General features: G+C 38.3%; 1 protein-coding gene across 2 annotated transcripts in view; it reads right to left on the bottom strand.

Annotated features, from left to right (window-relative positions):
• The window catches only part of GALNT18 (polypeptide N-acetylgalactosaminyltransferase 18), a 351,837-nt gene that overhangs the window by 28,373 nt on the left and 303,666 nt on the right, over positions 1 to 19,798 (bottom strand). For both annotated transcript variants that reach the window (XM_081945638.1, XM_081945639.1), the window contains exon 9: positions 17,343 to 17,438. In XM_081945638.1, the coding sequence (XP_081801764.1) occupies positions 17,343 to 17,438 (96 nt within the window). The remainder of the gene's footprint in view (positions 1 to 17,342; positions 17,439 to 19,798) is intronic.

Here is a 19,798-nt window from a genome sequence, read left to right as displayed (position 1 = left end):
CATAAGTCTTTATTTCCCTTTTACTAGTATAGATCAAACAACCGTGGGAAGAGGCCATTACTGCATCAATGCTCAATAAAGCATTGAATAGGAGAGAGCAATTTAACAATCTTCCATTAGACTTTTACATACCACCAGCAAACATCTGCACTGCTAATCAATGGAGAACTGGCAGGATTTTCAGAAATAAGATTTGATTGAGGTGGCATAGAAATAGCAGTCTAAATAACTATAGATATATAATTTTCTAACATTCAGTTGTGAAATATACCCGTATTTCCACAGGGATGTTCTCTATGATATTTATCGTATTTAAAACCTCCTTTGATTTAATTCCAACCCTAAACTCTGGGACAAATTGAGAGACATGATTATTGATTTTTGTCTGGTATCCCTAATAAAAAAAATCTCTATCATAATACCTCTTCAGCGCAAGATAAAGCATCAACTGGCATTATCAGTGTTAGTTCTCAACTGACACTGAAAAATGGAAAATCAAAGTGAATTTCAGTCTTATTCCTCTTTAACTCCTTTAATGAAGGTGGGATAAAAATAAATAATAAATAAATATTCCCTCTTTAGTTGAACAATTTACTTAGGATATCTATTCACTTAAGTTTGAGAACAAACACCTAGCAGGTTTACTACAATGTGGATATGTAACAATCTGTTCAGGGACAGAAATGAGCCTGAGGTGAACACTGTGAGTCCTAGCAAAGGAACATTTTATCCAAAATGGAAAACAATAAGCAGGGGGGAAAAATCTTGATATTTGAAAAAAAATCTTTAAAAATGTATTAATGAAGTCAACATTTCAAATATCTGGGGATTGCTTTCCATAGTACTGGGTCTGGCAAAGAGGATACTAAATATGTACTATATGACCTAGTCATTGACAACAATAGATAACTCACCAACTAATTCTTTTGCCCTCATTTGCATGTTACAAAAACACATAATATATTTTTCTTTATTTGGTTTAACATAAAGTTCAAAAGCTTCTCGAAACAGAAAAGGTGGCGCGAGTGTATTCATGCATTGTAATAATCTAAAACCAAGTTGCCTTACAATTGAATGTTCTCTGTGAACCAGGCATTTATATTGTGCTCTTAAGCATATTCATGCTATGTATTTCACAATGAGTTCAGAAAGAACTTGCACGCTAGCTAATCATTTCTCTTCAAAAACCCTAATGACAAAATGTACATTGATCTGTACCCATCTGTACCCATTTCTAGCTCCTTTCTCATACACATAAGTGTATTTCTCTAGGTCATCTCCTAGAAAATAGGATCTGGGACTATTTTTGACAAAGAAAGTGCACTGATTATAGCTGGGCTCACACAATATACAACACTTTATCAAAATGTGTTTGGCTTGGTTTGGAATATATGTGTTTTATGAACCCATTTTGAAAATTGTGGTGTGTCACTTAGTTTAATACAGTTTATTCAATAAAACATGTTTGTACAATATGTATGTATGTGTATGTGTGTGTGTGTGTGTGTGTATGTATGTATGTATGTATGTGTATATATATATATATATATATATATATATATATATATATATATATATATATATATATATATATACACATACATACACATACACACACACACACACACACACATATTGTACAAACATGTTTTATTGAATAAACTGTATTAAACTAAGTGACACACCACAATTTTCAAAATGGGAATATATATGTATGATATATATATATATCATACTGTATATTATGATGAAATTTACATAGGAATTCTGCCTTTCCAGTTGCCTGACTTGAGAGTAGGTTAAATTATTCATCCTCACACTTTTAAATGTACAGGCAGTCCTCATTTAGTGATTGTATTGTTTAGTGATCATTTGCAGTTACAATGGTGATGAAATAATAACTTTGCAACCCACCCCCGCATTTATGAGCTGAGTTGCCACAGTGTTTAGAATGCAGTACTACAGGCTACTTCTGCTGACTGCTAACCTGCAGTTCAGCAGTTCGAGTCTCACCGATTCAAGGTTGGCTCAGCCTTCCATCCTTCCGAGGTTGGTAAACTGAGGACCCTGATTGTTGGGGGCAATATGCTGACTCTGCTTAGAGTGGGTTATAAAGCACTGTGAAACGGTATATAGGTTTATGTGATATTGATATTGCTATGATCTCTACAAGCAAAGGAAAGTTGAAGTAAGATCGTAAACACAGTTGTAGTTTCACTTAGCAACCAATTTTCTTAACAATTGAGTTGATTGAGTTGCTAGTTTTAACTGTGGTTATTAAATAGAATAAATTTTTTTAGAATAGAATTCTTTATTGGCCAAATGTGATTGAACACACAAGGAATTTGTCTCTGGTGCATAAACTCTCAGTGTACATACAAACAACAAAGTGATAGGTCCTATCTCTCTCTCTCTCTCTCTCTCACTCACTCACTCACTCACTCACTCACACACACACACACACACACACTTATATAACTACCTGTAAATAAGGACTACTTGTACATTTAAGTGTCAAGATGAATAACTTAACCTGCTCTGATATGTAAGTGCACACCTACCTCTACATTTTCAAAAGCTCAGCAGTGCAAGAATATAGAATGTGAAACAGCAGCAAGTCAGCGCAAGGATGAAGTAATGGCATCAACATGATACACTTTTTTTGAAGAATGAAAGACAACTGGATAGAGTTAAGGAAACAAAAAAGAACAAAACAAAAAATGTTTGTCTCTGTGAACCTTCATCATAAATTGTCCTAATTTGTTTGGTCCTTTTGAATGTGTATTTATGTACATTAATTGCACACTACATATGGATTTCGTATTTTGTGTCAGTTTATATAACAAATGGTATGTTTATGTATGTGAAAGTTTAAATATATGTGGAAAATAAACAAGATGATCAAGTGGAACTGTGGATAAAATTACAAAGATGTATACACAGAAAAACATAGTATAAAATCAAGATCTAATTAAATTACATGATTCCACTACTTTTCAGCCATATTTCACCCATATTCCTCTTCATCCTATAAACAAAGTTTGCAATGTGCAGAATGCTGCTGAATACAAAATGTGTAAGATACAAATCTGCATAGAGTGGCAAGAGGCTAAAATCTAAGGAAAGCAGGCACAATCATAGAGTTTGCAGTTTTCTTCATGCTGGTATAGCTTTGCATACAACATCCTGTTCAAAATGCACACAAACAAACAAACAAACAAACAAAGTCTTATATCAATTGGTGTAAAGTCAAAAAAGGGGTTTGACTTTGTATTACTAATCTTCCACCCTAGCTGATCCTTGCAAGCATAGCTTCATCATGGCTGCAATACACAACAGCAACAGCAAAACAAAAGCCACTATTTCCAAAGAACTTTATTTTTTTAGTATTTAATCACTCTTTTTTGAATCACTCCCACTTTTCTTGGCTTAGAGCAAATGTAGAACAAAACTTCTTAAACAGTATTGCGTGTCAAGTACTGAGGATTTAATAGCTGCCAGTTGATGAAAGGTTGTAAACTGTAATCTGTAAACTGATGTAATGTAATGTGGTTGATGCAATGAGGCTGATTAACTGCAGCTATAGTATAACCCTTTTAAGACTCTGATGGGTGGTCCACACAAGTCTATATATAGGTGGGTATTAGAGGGCGTTTTTCTCTCTCTCTCATCGTGTATTCAGTTCTCTCCTTGTGACTGTAGTGAATGGTAAGGGAATTTATCTCCTGCATGTGTTTGCCTGTATACAGTATATTCGTATATAAACCACTGTTAATTGTCTAAAACTCTGTGTGCTGTGTATTGATCCTGGGTATATATCATAATAATAGTCACACTGCCAAAACTCTGACATTGCGCAAATGTGAATTTGTAAAAATCAAGTCTGTGTTAATGTGGGATTATTGTGCCTAGAAACTGTAGTTTTGCCTATTTCTTTTTGCAGAAATGTTTATCTGCAATTAAAATGCACATTGTATGCATTTCAGAATAACTTTGTGGATGGGAAATTGGCTCAGCATATGTGTAAAACACAGTGGTCTCAGAAGTGCCATGTTCATCTTAGAGTCCCACAAAAATGTCTAAGGAGAGAAAAAACATAAGTAATTTAATAATATGCTGGAGTACAGCTGTAATAAATCAATCAAATCAATAAATGTTGATTTGATTTAATAAGTGAATGGAAGAAATGCTTATTTCTATTTGTAACATGTTTTTATAGTATTTATGTATTTCACCAATAAAGCTATATTTCTTCAGGATGTTCATGATGGCTTATCCAACTACAATCACACTGTGGGATATGTTGCACTAAGAAACAGTAACTTGTTCCAAGTCAGCCATGAACTTCATGGGTGAAATGGGGATGGGAACCTGGATATCCCTAGTCTGAGTCCAGCATCTTAAGCACAACAATATATACTAGCTGTCAAGCTGCTAGGCTGATAAGTCTTACTTTTCAGATTCTATGTATTGTCCCTCCCACGTATTTAGCAGTGCCACAAAAGAGTGATTGATGTTATGCTGCTTCTGCTCTAAAGGGAAAGTAAAGTGGCAGGAACTATGAAAACCTATCAGTATTCTTACTATTACTACATACAGTATTAATACAAATTGGTTGCCAAGGATTCAGAACATGATCATATCACTGTGAAGGTGCTGATTTGGCCAGAACATGAAGGATCAGTTGTAACTTATCACTCGTTCAGCACCCCAAGACTACCTGTAATGTGTGAAATGACTTGAACTGGATAAAAATTGAAGTGTAGCAAACTTGGAATGGGTGTGATTCATTCAATGACGTTTATGTGAAGCATACCTTTAAAAGTGTTTGGGAAGCAATACTCCTCTATCCCATTTCGAGCAATGAAAAGAAGCCACCAAATTAGCTTCCTCCTCCTCCTCCTCCTCCTCCTCCTCCTCCTCCTCCTCCTCCTCCTCCTCCTCCTCCTCCTCCTCCTCCTCTTCTTCTTCCCCTTTCCCCTTTCCTCCTCCCCTTTCATTTGTCTGATTTTTGTCAGAAAATTATTTCCGATTTTAAAATGGCGTCAGAGAAAATTGATCCTAAAATCAATTAAATGGCATTACAATTTACAATACTGCAATTGCATGCATAATTTGCAGCCCAGGACTGCAACCCAGGCAGCAGTCCTTCACTTGCTATTTTTGCTTGCACTTGTTTTCTTTAGTCTTATGTTGCAGCTGTCAACATGATATAGTTATCTTTTCTCCAGTCAGGTATTGACAGCTTTCTTGTAGTTAAATAAAAAACCCTGATGCATGAATCCTTATCCTAGTTTCTATAGTATTTTTATAAATGCTTTATTAAAATGTTATAAGCCAGAGCAAGCATAAACATGAAGAAGTGGCTTTTGCATTCTATTTAGATAATTGTTTTCCTTTGTTAATTTTAAATTTCAAAAGGCAAGAATAGCTTTCTTTTTCTTCTTTCAACCTATGATTGTAACATACCCAGAGTTGCACAAGTTTTCCCTGCAGAATATAAATATTAGTATAATATTTCATTATATAAATATGAGAGAATATTTGGAGTTGCATTTGGTTAAGGGCTGCATCATACTGCTGTCTTGATAAGCATAGAGAAGAACATTTGTATTGTCACAGGCTGGTTGCATGCTACATCACACTATGTACAGCACATATTTATCTATACCACACACTGCAAGAGAAATAATCCAGTGCTGCTTTTGCAGTTATTTATAATTAAAGTCCCTTTCCTTTTAGGACAGTGAATACATTTGGAATTTTGAGAGAAAACTGTGGTTCAGGGGGGGGGGGGAAGGGGGTGGTGGTGGTTGCACAGAGAGGAGCAGCTTGATCATTCATAAAATGGTTTGCAATAGAAGAAATGGCTGATCACAAAATGCTAATCTATCAGAAGGCAAACCGATAAAGTTGCTCATGATCATCCATCCAGCTGTCTAGGATATTTACTATAAGAAGACACATTGGTGCTCATGGAGCTACCTGGGATCCAGAAAGTGGCACTTCAAACCATTGCATGAAAGAAGAGACCAGCAAGTTGGCACTAATGGTATTTACCAGTACTGTGATTCAATTTTTTTTACTAACAGTTCTGTGGGTGTGACTTGGTGGCATGGCTTGGTGAGTGTGGCAGGGGAAGGATACTGTAAAGTCTCTATTCCCTCCCCACTCCAGGGGAAGGATACTGTAAAATCTCCATTCCTTCCCTACTCCATGGGAAGGATACTGTAAAATCTCCATTCCTCCCCAGTCCAGGAGAAGGATATTCTAAAATCTCAATTCTTTTCCACTTCAGGGGAAGCATACTCTAAAATCTCAATTCCCTTCCCACTCCAAGGGGAAGGATACTGTAAAGTCTCCATTCCCTCCCCACTCCAAGGGGAAGGATACTGTAAAGTCTCCATTCCCTCCCCACTCCATGGGAAGGATACTCTAAAATCTCCATTCCCTTCCCGCTCCAGGGGAAGGATACTCTAAAATCTCAATTCCCTTCTCACTCTAGGGGAAGGATATTCTAAAATCTCAATTCTCTTCCCACTCCAGCGGAAGGATACTCTAAAATCTCAATTCCCTTCCCATTCCAGGGGAAGGATACTGTAAAGTCTAGATGATTCCAAACCTATGATTTGTGACTATTGATCGTTTGCTAGAGTAAAGCATATGATCCATTTGAAAAAGAATGTGATCACCCTCATCACTATAAACATCACAGAGCCAAACAATCACCAACTCACCCATCATAAATCCAAGTATCTTTTACATATTATAGCATTTTAGTATCTTATTAGAGTTCTATTATTAGGCACAATGATATTTGCTTCAGAAATGCCTTTGTGTAATGCAACAGCCTCTGAATTAGAATACTAATGGGTTTTTTTTTGTGAAACATCATTGTGAACTGACTCATTTTGCCCACTTATGGTTAAAACATGACAATCCTCCAAAAATGGATTGTTGGCTTTCAAGGGCTATGCATAAGGGACAGTATGTATAAAATGATTGTCTTGTGTGACTCATGTCTGAAAACCCTACATGTGATAATAAAAGTTTAAAAAAGAGGGAGGGGGAGGCATTACTGGGTTTAAAACGTTCATAAAATAAGTGAATAATCAGTGCATTTAAACCCCGCTCACATCATATATAATTGAAGCTCAGAATTTTTAAAGTGCCTTTAACTTATATCATGTACCAGTTTGTGAATGACTGAGAATTGAAATGCCCAAATGTTCATTGCTGCATACTAATTTGAGACAAAGCTCATAATGCTTCTCTAATCACCGCCATAAACTACTCTAACCTTTAGCAATTACCAGCACAATAGAAAGTAATATCCTGTTTTAGACAACCAAACTTCTTCCATATGTGTTTTAGATGTTATGATTCATAGGATCTATTAAAATGTATGAAAGAGCACAATGTTCCAAAGTAAACAAATTGGAATCTGCTGCCCTAATGTATAATTTACAAACTACATAAAAAACAATGCTTCTGAAGCTGTAAATCAATGTGTCTGTCTTAGAGCATTCTTCAGCTTCTCTGCTATTATGTATGATTATAAACTAGGTTTCACACTCATATTCTTTTTCATTGCTCCTGGAGATACAAAATGAAAAAGAAAAAAAAAGTCAATATATCCTTAAAATGATTTTGGAATTAACAAGCATGGAACAGATTTCCTAAGATCTGGAATGATGTCATTTTTATATCTTTCTCATCAAAGTGGAACAGAAAAAGTGATTAGCTTTGCTCTCAAATCTTTAGAATGATGTTCCCATATTTTCCCTTAAAAACCAAGCTGTCATTTTCTTTTTTCTTTGGTTTCCCCCGCCCCTCCTTTTCGGCTGTCGCCTGAAATTGTAGGACACTTGAATAGTTGAAAACAAGAAATGGCAGACATTGGAATTTTAAAGTAATAGCACTTAGATTTATATACCGCTTCACAGTCCTTTACAGCCTTCTTTAAGCACTTTATAGTGTCAGCATATTGCCCACAACAATCTGGGTCAAAATGTTGGGAGGAGTAGGCTTAAGATTTAAGGGACTGATAAATAGAGAGGGCTTGCTTTCTATATTCTACTGCTGGCAGATCTTATTACTTATGTATGATTATTATTTAAACCACCCACTCTAATTGAATTTCCCTATACTGTATATGTAAAACTTCTATCTTGTTTGCAGTTTATCTAATGGATCTAAAGTAGAGGTGGTATTCTACCAGTTCGGACCAGATTGCCCAAACCGGTAGCGGAAATCACGTGCGCTCCAGTGACGTGCGGTGAGGTTTTTTGCTGGTGAGGCAGCAATTTTTTTAGACTTGTGGACTTCAACTCCCAGAATTCCACAGTCAGGCATGCTCAGTTGCGACCTGCCTCCCTCCGCCCTGGGATTCGGCCACTGCACCGCCTGCCAGAGCTGCGCGGAATCAGGGGCGCACTTGTCGGGCGAGGGCAGCGCAGATGGGGAGTGGACGGAGAAGAGGAAGCCTCTCCTCCCCCCACTTCCCACACCCAAAAGAACAAAGGGAACCTCGGCCGCCGCCCGGGCAATCTGGCCGGCCTCTCTCGCGGCGGTCTCGGGTGCCGAGTTTGGGAGTCCCTGGAGGAGCTGGCGGGGGCTGCAAGCACCGCAGGCTGGACTGGAGCCTTGAGTCTAGGGCAACGAGTCATTCGATAGAAAACTTGCCTCTTGGAAGGAATAACTCGGCTTGGCTCCTGCTTTGTCTCTCCTGCCTCTTCACTTCTCCGTTCGGTCGTTGGGCGGCAGATCGAAAGCGGGAGCCAAGCTGGGTCATTCCTCCCAAAAGGCAAGTTTCCCATCGAATGACTCACTGCCCTGATGATGAGAGGTTAGGCTGTGCCTCACTTGCCTCACCTGACTGCACGTCACTGGTGCGCTCACATTTGCAAACCGGTAGGGAAAAGAAGTGTATACCACCGCTGATCAAAAGCCTGTGCTTGTCATTGTCAATGCCACTCGCCAACATGTCCACTACATTTTTTCATGCCCTCTCCATAGGGGAAGCCATGGCATTTAGTATAAATCTGCTATGGATCAACAGTCTAAATGTCATTCTGGTGATCCCTAACCACTTTTGTAAGAGAGCTCATTTCTTTCTTCTGTACTTCGGATCGCTCAACTAGTTTATGTGGAAATCTGGCTTCACCAACCATCTCCTTTCTGATAAAAGGCCAAGACTTGGAGCATGTTTTTTTTGAAAGCTGTTTTTCTGCTCTTGGATATAAAGCACCATCTGTCTGCTGCCCATCATCCATTGTCAGATGGTGAGAGGACAAATGCTCCTTGTGGCAATTCTTCCATTCTGAATGGAACCACCACCAAAACCATTGCCCTCATTTTTTTTTACTGTAGTCAAAATTGCTTGTAATAACCCAGTTTATTAATTCAAGCCAATCATAGCTAGCAACCAAACCTGTGGCCAAATGCTTCCCAGCTTTCTCCTGGCTTATAGGCTATATTTTCTCAAAGAAATTGTAAAGCTGGTTAACGCCTGCTCAAGATTACCTCAAAGCGTCATTCAAGCTTTGATTTGAATGAATTTTACTATTATTTCTTTACCTTAAATTTTTCTATTGTGCCATGAGCCCCCCCCCCCAATTAATGTTGAGAAGCATGTCTGATTTTCTATAAAGTTTCTTTCCTCCCTACAACTTTTTTTTAAATTGAATGCTAAATTCATTAGACCGTTTCCTGTACTTGCACAGAGCAGATCTATACTTGTTTGCCTGAAGCTTCAGGCCATATTGAAAAGATATTTAGTGTTCCCTCACTTGTTCTTGCTTCTGGAAGCTTCTCCCATCCCAAATTGCCATTTGTGCACTTCTGCCTTGCCATCCCCCCTGTCTTGTTTGCGGGATGGAGAGGAAGAATTCAAGGTGGAATATATTTTTATCTATTGATTCATCACATTTCACCACTGCCCTTGTCACCTAAAGGAGACCGAGTAGTTTACAAATAGTATATTTAGATTCCTAGTGCAGAAGGGGCAGGCTGGAATATTTAATTCACTAAAAGGGTCACCTAGATATGAAAAAATTATGGGGAAGTAACAGAAAATATTGACACTGCTAACCTCTTTTGACAGTTCCATTTGCTATACCCTCAGGGGTATAAACCATTTCACACACTGTAGATTCTGACTTCAGAGTCTGCTGGCAGTTTTAATTCCAAGGTAGAGGGAGACTGGTTTGGAGAAGGGAATACAGAAAATTTTAAAATCACCAAGAATGAAAAATACATGTTCTCCAAGTTGAAAAAGAGAGTTCTGAATTGAAAAATCTCTACATGGAGATAAGAGCTTCCTATTGTCTGGTATCAAGAAAAAAAGGGAGGCAGAAGAGTGGGTTGGAAGATAAAATCTCTCCAATTTCAACCAAATAAAGGGTTGCTGGACATCTGAATAAGCAAAAGAGGACATGGACAATTGGAAAGAAGGACAAATGGGGGAAAAGAGAACATACTTTGATTTCTAGTTATCCATAACAAAAATTAGAGCAAAGACCTGCAAAAAAATGTACTCGGCTTGCATATATACATGAAATTGCTATTTCCAACGTTAGAAAGTCTGTTTTTTTCAACTGCATCGTTTTCCCAACAATCTTCATTTTCAAGAATATATACAAACGATAAAATGGAATTGGAAGGAAGACATGAGGGCAAAAAAGAGAACATGCTTTTTATTTTTGCAAGACACCTGGTAACTCCAGCTCTCACTTATGAGATTCCCAGGCAGGATGAAAGAGAGATAGAAAGATTGTAAGGAGGGAGGGAATTTGTAAACTCCAACTAATATGGAAATGGAAATAGCAAGAGAAATAGAATGTCCTCCAAGTCACTCACAACTAGGTACAGACAGGCGACATACCTGATACTTCCTAGATCCAGTGACAAAGGAAAAAGTTTTATGTATTTATCTACATAGATTTAAATAATGACTGACTCCAACCAACTCTGGACCCCTTATGCAATAACAAGCCAAAACAATCAAAAAGAGGAACTTGATGCCTGTCCAGAAAAAAGCCATGCAGACATCTTACAAGGGCTTACCAACTACCTTTTCTCCCAGAATCTGGGAGAAATTTTCAGTGCCTTTCAGAACATTGTAAGGGTGGGAACCATATGGATCTTTGGGGGAATATAACGGAAGCACCATGATAGAAGAGGCATGTTTCCAAGACCCTGTTAGATGGCATTACCCAGACTCCAATTGCTTCCATTCTGCTGAAACATACTAATTGTGTAAAAAAATATTACAGATAGGTGCTTCCCCAAATAACTTGGCCCAAAGTTTGTTGACCTGAAAATGTGGGAAGGTAGCCAAGTTTATCCATGGGACCTATTAATGTATAGAACATGATTCTATGTCCTGTGTTTGCAATAGGCAAATCATGTATGTATGTATGATGTATGTATGTATGTATCAGTGACGTGAGGTGAGGTTTATGGCTGGTGAGGCTGGTGATGTCATCAGGAAGGCGGGGAATGGGACCACGTGTGCAGGAGGCTGAGGCTGCCTCAGCCTCCTGCACACATGGTCCCTTTCCCTGCCTTCCTGAGTCAACATGAAGGGGACCGCGGAGCGCGAGCTGGCGGAGCGCGCTCCACGGTCCCCTTCATGTTGACTCAGGAAGGCAGGGAATCGGACCACATGTGCCTTTTCCCTTTTTTTTCTTTTCATGATGAGAGCGGTGAGGCTCTGCCTCCCTTGCCTCCCCTGACCACATGTCCCTGGTATGCAAGCATGCATGCATGTATCAGAAATGGAATTCAGCAGGTTCTGACCAGTTCTGGAAAACCGGTAGTAGAAATTTTGAGTAGTTCGGAGAACCAGTAAATACCATCTCTCACTGGCCCCGCCCCCATCTATTCTCTGCCTCCCGAGTCCCAGCTGATTGGGAGGGAATGGGGATTTTACAGTATCCTTTCCCTGCCACGCCCACCAAGCCACACCCACAGAGCCAGTAGTAAAAAAAAATGAATCTCACCACTGGTATGTATGCATGTCATATGAATTGCTTATTTTCTGTCTCCAGCAAAGCAACGGTCTAGCAGAATTGAATCCTTAAGGTTTCTGCTGTTTTTTGTTTTTTTCTGAGATTGAGTTTCAGGCAGAATAGATATTTATAGCTGAACTTGGCCTGATGTCTGAGTCTTTGTAGGTGTACGCTTAATTACAGAGAGTAAAAGAGGAGACATGCAAGCTGAAAGATCAAAATATAAAAATAAAATTCTCATTAACACATTCATGTACAATTTATTCCAGTGTTTTGTAGAAATCTGGTAACCTTTCCATCTGTTGCCAAGGACAGACTCTGACCTGAAAGAGAATATATATCTCCTTACTATCTCTTTAAATGAACCAATTTATCTGAGAAAAATCTCTTCCTCTGCTTATGTAAATATCCAGAACTTGCTGGCTCCTGCAAAGTGTTTAAACAGCTTTTAGAGTCCACCCTCCCCTGCTTTCAAATGATAGATTATCGGTATCTAAATTGATTAGTAAACTATAAGCTTAAATGGCCAACTGCAAAAACACCACTAATTTGATTACCTGCTCATTTTATGTTTTCAGAAAACAAATGCTGATTTGATGCAGATGAGCTGTTTTTCAAAGAAATTCTCAGTAACAAGAGTACTTTGTTTAGTAGCATTCTGTTAAAACAACAGTGTCATACCTGAATTACAAAAAGATGAAATTTGGCACTACTCAGTGGCTTTTGTTTCAAAGGATCTTTAAAATGTGATAATTCAGACATATGATAAAACAAAAAATTACTTTATCTTAGTAATTTGGTGCCTTACTATTGTTTCTGCTCACCTCCAAAAAACTCAAAAAATAAACAGCCTTTTCTTTTTAAAGTTGCCCCAAACCTGCAGGATTTGGCATAATCCTCATGCTTTGATTTGTGATGGAATGTAATCTAGATTCCCAGGAGCAAGGGAGTGCATTCCAGAGGAATAAGATACAGTGAAATTTCAATAGTGTGATTGGAGGAAGATGGTCAAGCTAGCTCTTCCCTAGAAGTTCTGGTTCTTTAATGATGCAAATAGTTTGCTTTAGTTTGGCAAGATTCTGTCTAAAGGCAAGGGTATAGGGTAGGATAATTAAGTAAAGAATGGCACTAGCAACCTATGTGCTAAATCACTTCCTAATACTTGCTGGCCTGTCTTAGAACCTAAGTCCAATTATTGCATGATTGACTGTTCTAATTAGCACAGACCTTAACACACTTAGGAGCATGTAGCTGTGTAGCTCCATGTAAGGATTTTCTTTCTTTTGGAATGGGGGCAGCCCCTTCCCCACCTAAAGAGGAAAAGAATATATCTGAGAGGTCCATTCCAAAGTCTAGCTTGTCTTTGATGGGAAAATGCAGGCCCCTATTCTGCATGAATAGAGAGCAGGGGATTTCCTATCATTAAATCAATGGTATTTAATACTAGATGGAATGAAAGGAAAACAGAATCATCCACAAAAACAAATTTGATTCAGGGTCATGTCAAAGACTAGTTAGACATCGTGGTGCTGTTGCAAACACTTTGGGAAATATGATTGTATAGAACTGGAAAGTAATGGGGGTAGAACACTAGCAATGCATACTTTTTAATATTTGAATTCGCAATTGTATTTCACAAAGGGAGCAACATATTCTTAATTGGAAATAAAGACAGTTCTATTGATAACAGTGCCAAAGTTTATAGCAGAAACGTTCAGATCGTTAACTGCAGGTCATTTCCACAGGAAAAAAAATTGCAACTTTTCATTCCATTAACTTCCATTAACTTGATCTTGTAATGTTATTTCTATAAATACTTTAAAAAACATCTTTGGTAGGCAAAGAAGAGAAAACATAATGATGGAATTAAAGTATCTTACTTTCTAATGAAACCAGATCTAATTACTTTTGAAAAGAACATGATTCAGGGAAGCAACATTTAATGGTCTTTCTTTTCAGACACTTGTTTCTATAAAAGCCAAGTTAATTGCAGAATTATATCCAAATTCATAATAACATTCCAGCTACTACTTGACAGTTAATGGATCAGATGCTTTAATATTTGGCTGACAGTGTATAGACACAACAATTATGCGATGTTCTTCAATGTTCTTTCAAATTCTTGGCCTTGGATCTGTCTGTCTGTCTGTCTGTCTGTCTGTCTGTCTGTCTGTCTGTCTGTCTGTCTGTCTATCTATCTATCTATCTATCTATCTATCTATCTATCTATCTATCTATCTATCTATCTATCTAACTTAAGAGAAAGAAGGGCAAGGGGAGACATGATAGCAGTGTTCCAATATCTCAGGGGTTGCCACAAAGAAGAGGGAGTCAAACTATTCTCCAAGGCACCTGAGGGTAGAACAAGAAGCAATGGGTGGAAACTAATGAAGGAGAGAAGCAACTTAGAACAGAGGAGGAATTTCCTGACAGTGAGAACAATTAATCAGTGGAACAGCTTGCCTCCAGAAGTTGTGAATGCCCCAACACTGGAAGTCTTTAAGAAGATGTTGGATAGCCATCTGTCTGAAATGGTATAGGGTTTCCTGCCTAGGCAGGGGGTTGGACTAGAAGACCTCCAAGGTCCCTTCCAACTCTACTATTGTATTGTATATTCACATTGTTGAAATATTGAGGTGTGCTTCATCTAACACCATTTCCAGATTGAACATCTACTATGCTATGGCCATTTGTTAAGATGCCCTAATGCACAGGCCATCTTAACTTGTCGGCCAAATTTTCTTTTAATATCTCCTTATTTCTTCATCTTCTTTATCTATTCTTATAGTTTCTTATCAGCTCCTATAAGTCTTCTTAATTTATTTTTATTTTTAATGCTTCTTTACTGTGTTCATTGTAGGATATATACTGGTTTATAACTTTTTTCTGTTTCATTTTTAAAAAATATATTAATTATGTAAAACACTTTAATTTTTTTAAAATAAAAAGCAATAGAAAAATATTGAAACAAATGCTGCAAGCATGATACATACAATATCTGCCTGGTGGATATTAAATTGCCTTCCAGCTTCAACAATAATTGCTTGGTCCATCTTCTAATTCTGGAAGATGAAGGCAGCAATGTTAGATAGTTGACACCATCTCTAACTATGGCCTCTGGGCAAAAGTCTGTATAAAAGAAGCTATTTATAGATATAGCCAGTTGTAAAAAGAACAATGGCAGAAGTTTTATCACATCTTCATGACATAAGCCATGATATGTATGTCCACATATATTCTGGTTCAGAAACATATTTGCCAAATGTATAACCTCTAGAACATGGGTGGGCAACAGCCAGGTTTTCAGAAGCTGGAACTAAATGATAACAGATTATGTGAGATGTAGATCAATAACATCTGGAAGGTTGCACGTGATCCATGTCTAACTACTCATCTGGAAAACATAGTTGGAAATTAATACTTTTCCTACATATCTCCATAATATCTGTTGATATTATCTCCCAAAGGAAATTAGATAAACAGAATTATAGGCTAATAAAGACAGAAAATTAGGAGTTCCTTGCAAATGCCAAAATACATCAAAGTCAATTTTGGAGAAACTCATCTAATTCAGATCATAAATTGTTTTGTACAATCAACATTAATCTACATCAAGTCTAATTAATGAAAGTATAGTGCTAGTCCTGAGTTTCTGGAAAAAGTTACAACACTTACAGGACATTTATGCAGGAACTCATTTGTTGTAGTACAAAACAGGTCAATCAAATACAAAAATATATGTGCTAATAATAAAACCTTTTATGTGTGCCATAATATAATCACATTTTTTCAGTCTGAATTTGCAACAGAGTCTTTTTAAAATAGTGCAGCAGATAAAAGTTACACCAACACATGTTGTAAAATAATTCCAGAAGGTAAAGAAGAAAGACTTTTAATAACTTATGATTAATGGAAGAAGGACTCGGTTACTTGAAGAACAGTGAATTTTGTTAGAATTTCCCCTTGGCAAATGATAGCTATTAAAATAAGGTTGAGGAGAAGAGAAAAAACTTTAGCCCTTGCATTGTCTAAGCAGACTCTGAAAATTTCTCTTCATCATTCATAATTTACTCTAGTGTACCCTCACTGGTACAATCAATATTAAATATATCTTATACAGGAAAACCAATTCTACATGTGAAAATCGAGGCAGAATATCTTTTCATAGTTATATAGAAACAAAAACTGAGCAAAAACAATCAACATTCCAATATTTCTCAATTTAAAGAAATATTTTCCTGTTAGAAATTGGTTCTTTAGTCAAATATTATGCATCCCCTTCATAAAATATGTAGATCGCGTTATTGGCAATGCACGGGCAACATATAAGAGTCTCAAAAATAAAAAGAATGTGATAAAGATCTTTGAAAAAAAATCTTAAGGACAATATGAATATTTATCAATTCAGAATTACACAGTTCCAATAATTTGATTTAACAATACAGTTTTAGATAGCATCGAATCAATACAAATTCACTTCTACTACTATTTGCATTCTACAATTAAAACTTCTGAAGACAACTAATAGATGCCATCCAGTGACATATGTATATTTAATATAGGAATGTAAGCCACTAGGAATTTCATGTAGGATTTTTAAGATTTCAATCAACTCAACAGATTACACACAGAAAATGATCTCCTTTGGGTGGCCGTTTTTGTGTCTCATCTCAAAAGGAACTAAACCGGGAAGCAAAAAATTATATTATTTAGTACAAGTGCAGCTCTCTAGTTTCTAATCGTCTTTGGATCTCTTTATTCCTACTTCATCTTGTATTACCTAGAAAACAGACTCTTCTAGAAAATCACAATAGATAGCTCTAAAATAAAACTTGCATAGCAACATTTGAAATGATTACTATGATGCTATATAATGCTTCTATAACAAAGGCCAAAATGAAACCGCAGGATTTCCATGTCTGATTGTTTTTTGAAAAGCCAAAAGCACTGTAATGATCTACTCTTTTATTATAAACTCACACACTGTGTGTGTTCACATGTATGTTTTAAATGGCATTAATATATGAGACATAGAAATATAGAGAAAATAATTGTCCCTGAAATAATTAATGTTGCATTCACACTTTTTTTCTAGGAAGAATAGTAAAAGTCTCTGCCAACAATTCTCTGCTTTCTTAATTTTCCAATGTGACTTTTTGACAAGGCACTAATTAAGAGATTCATAATACTTAACATTAGGAACAAATATTATTTCCATTTATTATTAATAGTCTTAGAAAGTATTGCAGTAGAAAAAAGAATTGCTAGTTGCAATTCGGTTCTTTCCACATATGGGTGAGAATAAAATGCAAGATTAATCGTACTAACCTGTGGTGTCATTCCATGGCAGATGTACATGATTGGAATATTTTCTGTATCTGGTCCCTGATCGAGGCACAGATCACTTTTTAGGGAATTCTGTAGCTAGAAAATATAGAGAGGAGGGGTAAGTACTCAGGAAAAAAAAGAATATAAATTACTTGTTAAAACAGGACACAGTACTATACCTGTTGCAACTATATTTTTGTAATAAATGTTTAACTGTCATTGAGTGAAAAAGCTAATATATTAAAATTAAGTAGGGATGCGTAGTGTGAAACGTCAGCTTAATCTATACCTTTTAATTAATGGATTGCTGCCGGCAATGCTGCCGGTTTGGCGCAGACACAATTTTGCCCGATGCGCAGTTGCCCATAAATAGGTCTGTGCATCTGCAGAACATTAAAAAATGGGGGGAAAACCATGCCACGCTGACCAGGGAACTGATATGGAGGTGTGGCAGGCCTAGCTTGCTGCCAGTTCTGGTGACTCAGACCGGCAAACCACTATCGGTTCGGCTGAACCGGTGCAAACTGGTAGGAACCCACCTCTGCACTTGGCTCTGGACAATTTATAGTATAATAAACCATGAAAGTAAAGGAAGATGGATTGTGGTCCCTCTATACCAGGGGTGTCCAAACTTGGGAACTTTAAGACTTGTGGACTTCAACTCCCAGAATTCCCCAGCCAGCATGGCTGGCTGGGGAATTCTGGGATTTGAAGTCCACAAGTCTTAAAGTTCCCAAGTTTGGACACCCCTGCTCTATACAAAAACACAGATAAATCGCATCCGTCCATCCATCTCTGGGAAAACAACCAGGTCTTCAAGACCTTACAGCCAACTTTGAATTAAAAAAATAAGAATTTCAATTAATGATGAAAGAATTTCAATTAGAAAAAGAATTTCAAAATTCATTAGGGTTCCAAGAGTTGACTTGCTCAGTAAAGGTAGTAAATGGTGATTTGTTCAGTTTTGGCCAAACTTCAGTTCATCAATATGCATTTAAAAAGAAAAATGATACATGGTAAATTGTGTTCAATGTATCTTCTCTGTACCTTGGATTCAATTTTTTAAATATCCAACTTATTTCACAGTACTGCAAAATACTACTGTTTTGTATATAACAGAACAAAAATCTTTTTTGACATAAAACCCTCTTTTAAAGGCTAAAACATTTCTTATACAAGCTTTGGAATTTGCTGCCATGAGATTTGGTGCTGACAACTGACACAACTGGCTTCAAAAAAGAGATAGACCAACTTATGGAAGTCATGGGGATCAGTGTGGCTTGATAGCAGTGTGACTGTCTCTGAAGGTTATCTACTGAATGACTAGTGAGCTTCCTTATACAGTTGGTTGGGCACTGTCAGGCAAGACTGCCGGAATAGATGAGTTAGAACAGTGATGGCGAACCTTTTTGGCATCGTGTGCCAAAAGTGGGGGGAGGGCAGGGGGGTCATGGGCGTGCATGCCACACCCATAACCCTATGCGTGCAGACCCCCATGTGCATGCAACTACCACCCCCGCACATGCGTGTGTGACCCCCCCTCCCTCCCCCTACTTTTGATGTATGATGGTCTTGTTTTTTCACCCTTTCCAGGCTCCAGAGGATTTCTAGGAGCCTGGGGAGGGTAAAAACATCCCCCCCGCTCCCCTGGAGACCCTCCAGAGACTTCCAGCACTTTCCATTCACACTCGCAGGACCTGCTGCTCCCTGCCGCCTTAAGAGGCAACGGAGGCATCCGCTACTCTTGGTGGAGCAGCCGTGCTCATGTGGTCCTGGCCAGAAGCCTCATGACCCTCCTGCCCAGCCAACCATGGCTCTCCTGCACTGGGAGGCACCTGGTAGCGCCGGCGGTCTCCCTGGTAGCCGGTGGGCAGTTGCAGGTGCAATGCCCCCGATACCCAGCGCCTTCCACCAGTGCAGAAAGGGTGTATGGTGGGGAAACAAGTTCTCCAGGGTGGGGCGAATGAGAGATAGATCATCCCGGCAGTGTGTGTGTGTGTTTCCCTGTTTGACATGGGAGCAGCACTGGGATGAGGAGCTCCACCGGCTGTTTTCATTGTGAAGGAGGAAATCTCCCTCCGTTGACTTGAGGGGAAAGAAAGCCTTCTTTTTCCCCCTTCTCAAATCGCAGCGTGTGTGGTGAGAGAGAGAGAGCATGCACACGGGAGAGTGGTGCCTCTCAACAAGTCACTGAGCATGCCATCTATCCAGAGAGACCAATCCGCCCCTGAACCCTAATCGTAGCCGCGGCCTGGCAGGTGGGCGGGCGAGCAGGCACTTTCTCTCTCTGGCTCCCTTGGACTGTATATGTTTCTTCTCTCAAACATTACCCACGTATCAGCCAGGCATGAAGTGCTGGCCACGGCAGCAAGAAACTGAGCTTGGAGAACTAATTGGAGGTGGCATGTGCTCTCCCTCCCTCCCTCCCTCCCTCCCACTCTCTCTCTCTCTCCAGG

This window comes from Natrix helvetica (genome assembly GCF_964273705.1).
Source record: "Natrix helvetica genome assembly, chromosome: 1".
NCBI lineage: Eukaryota > Metazoa > Chordata > Lepidosauria > Squamata > Natricidae > Natrix > Natrix helvetica.
The sequence above is the reverse complement of the archived record's forward strand: the minus strand, read 5'-3'. Positions and strand labels throughout refer to the sequence as shown.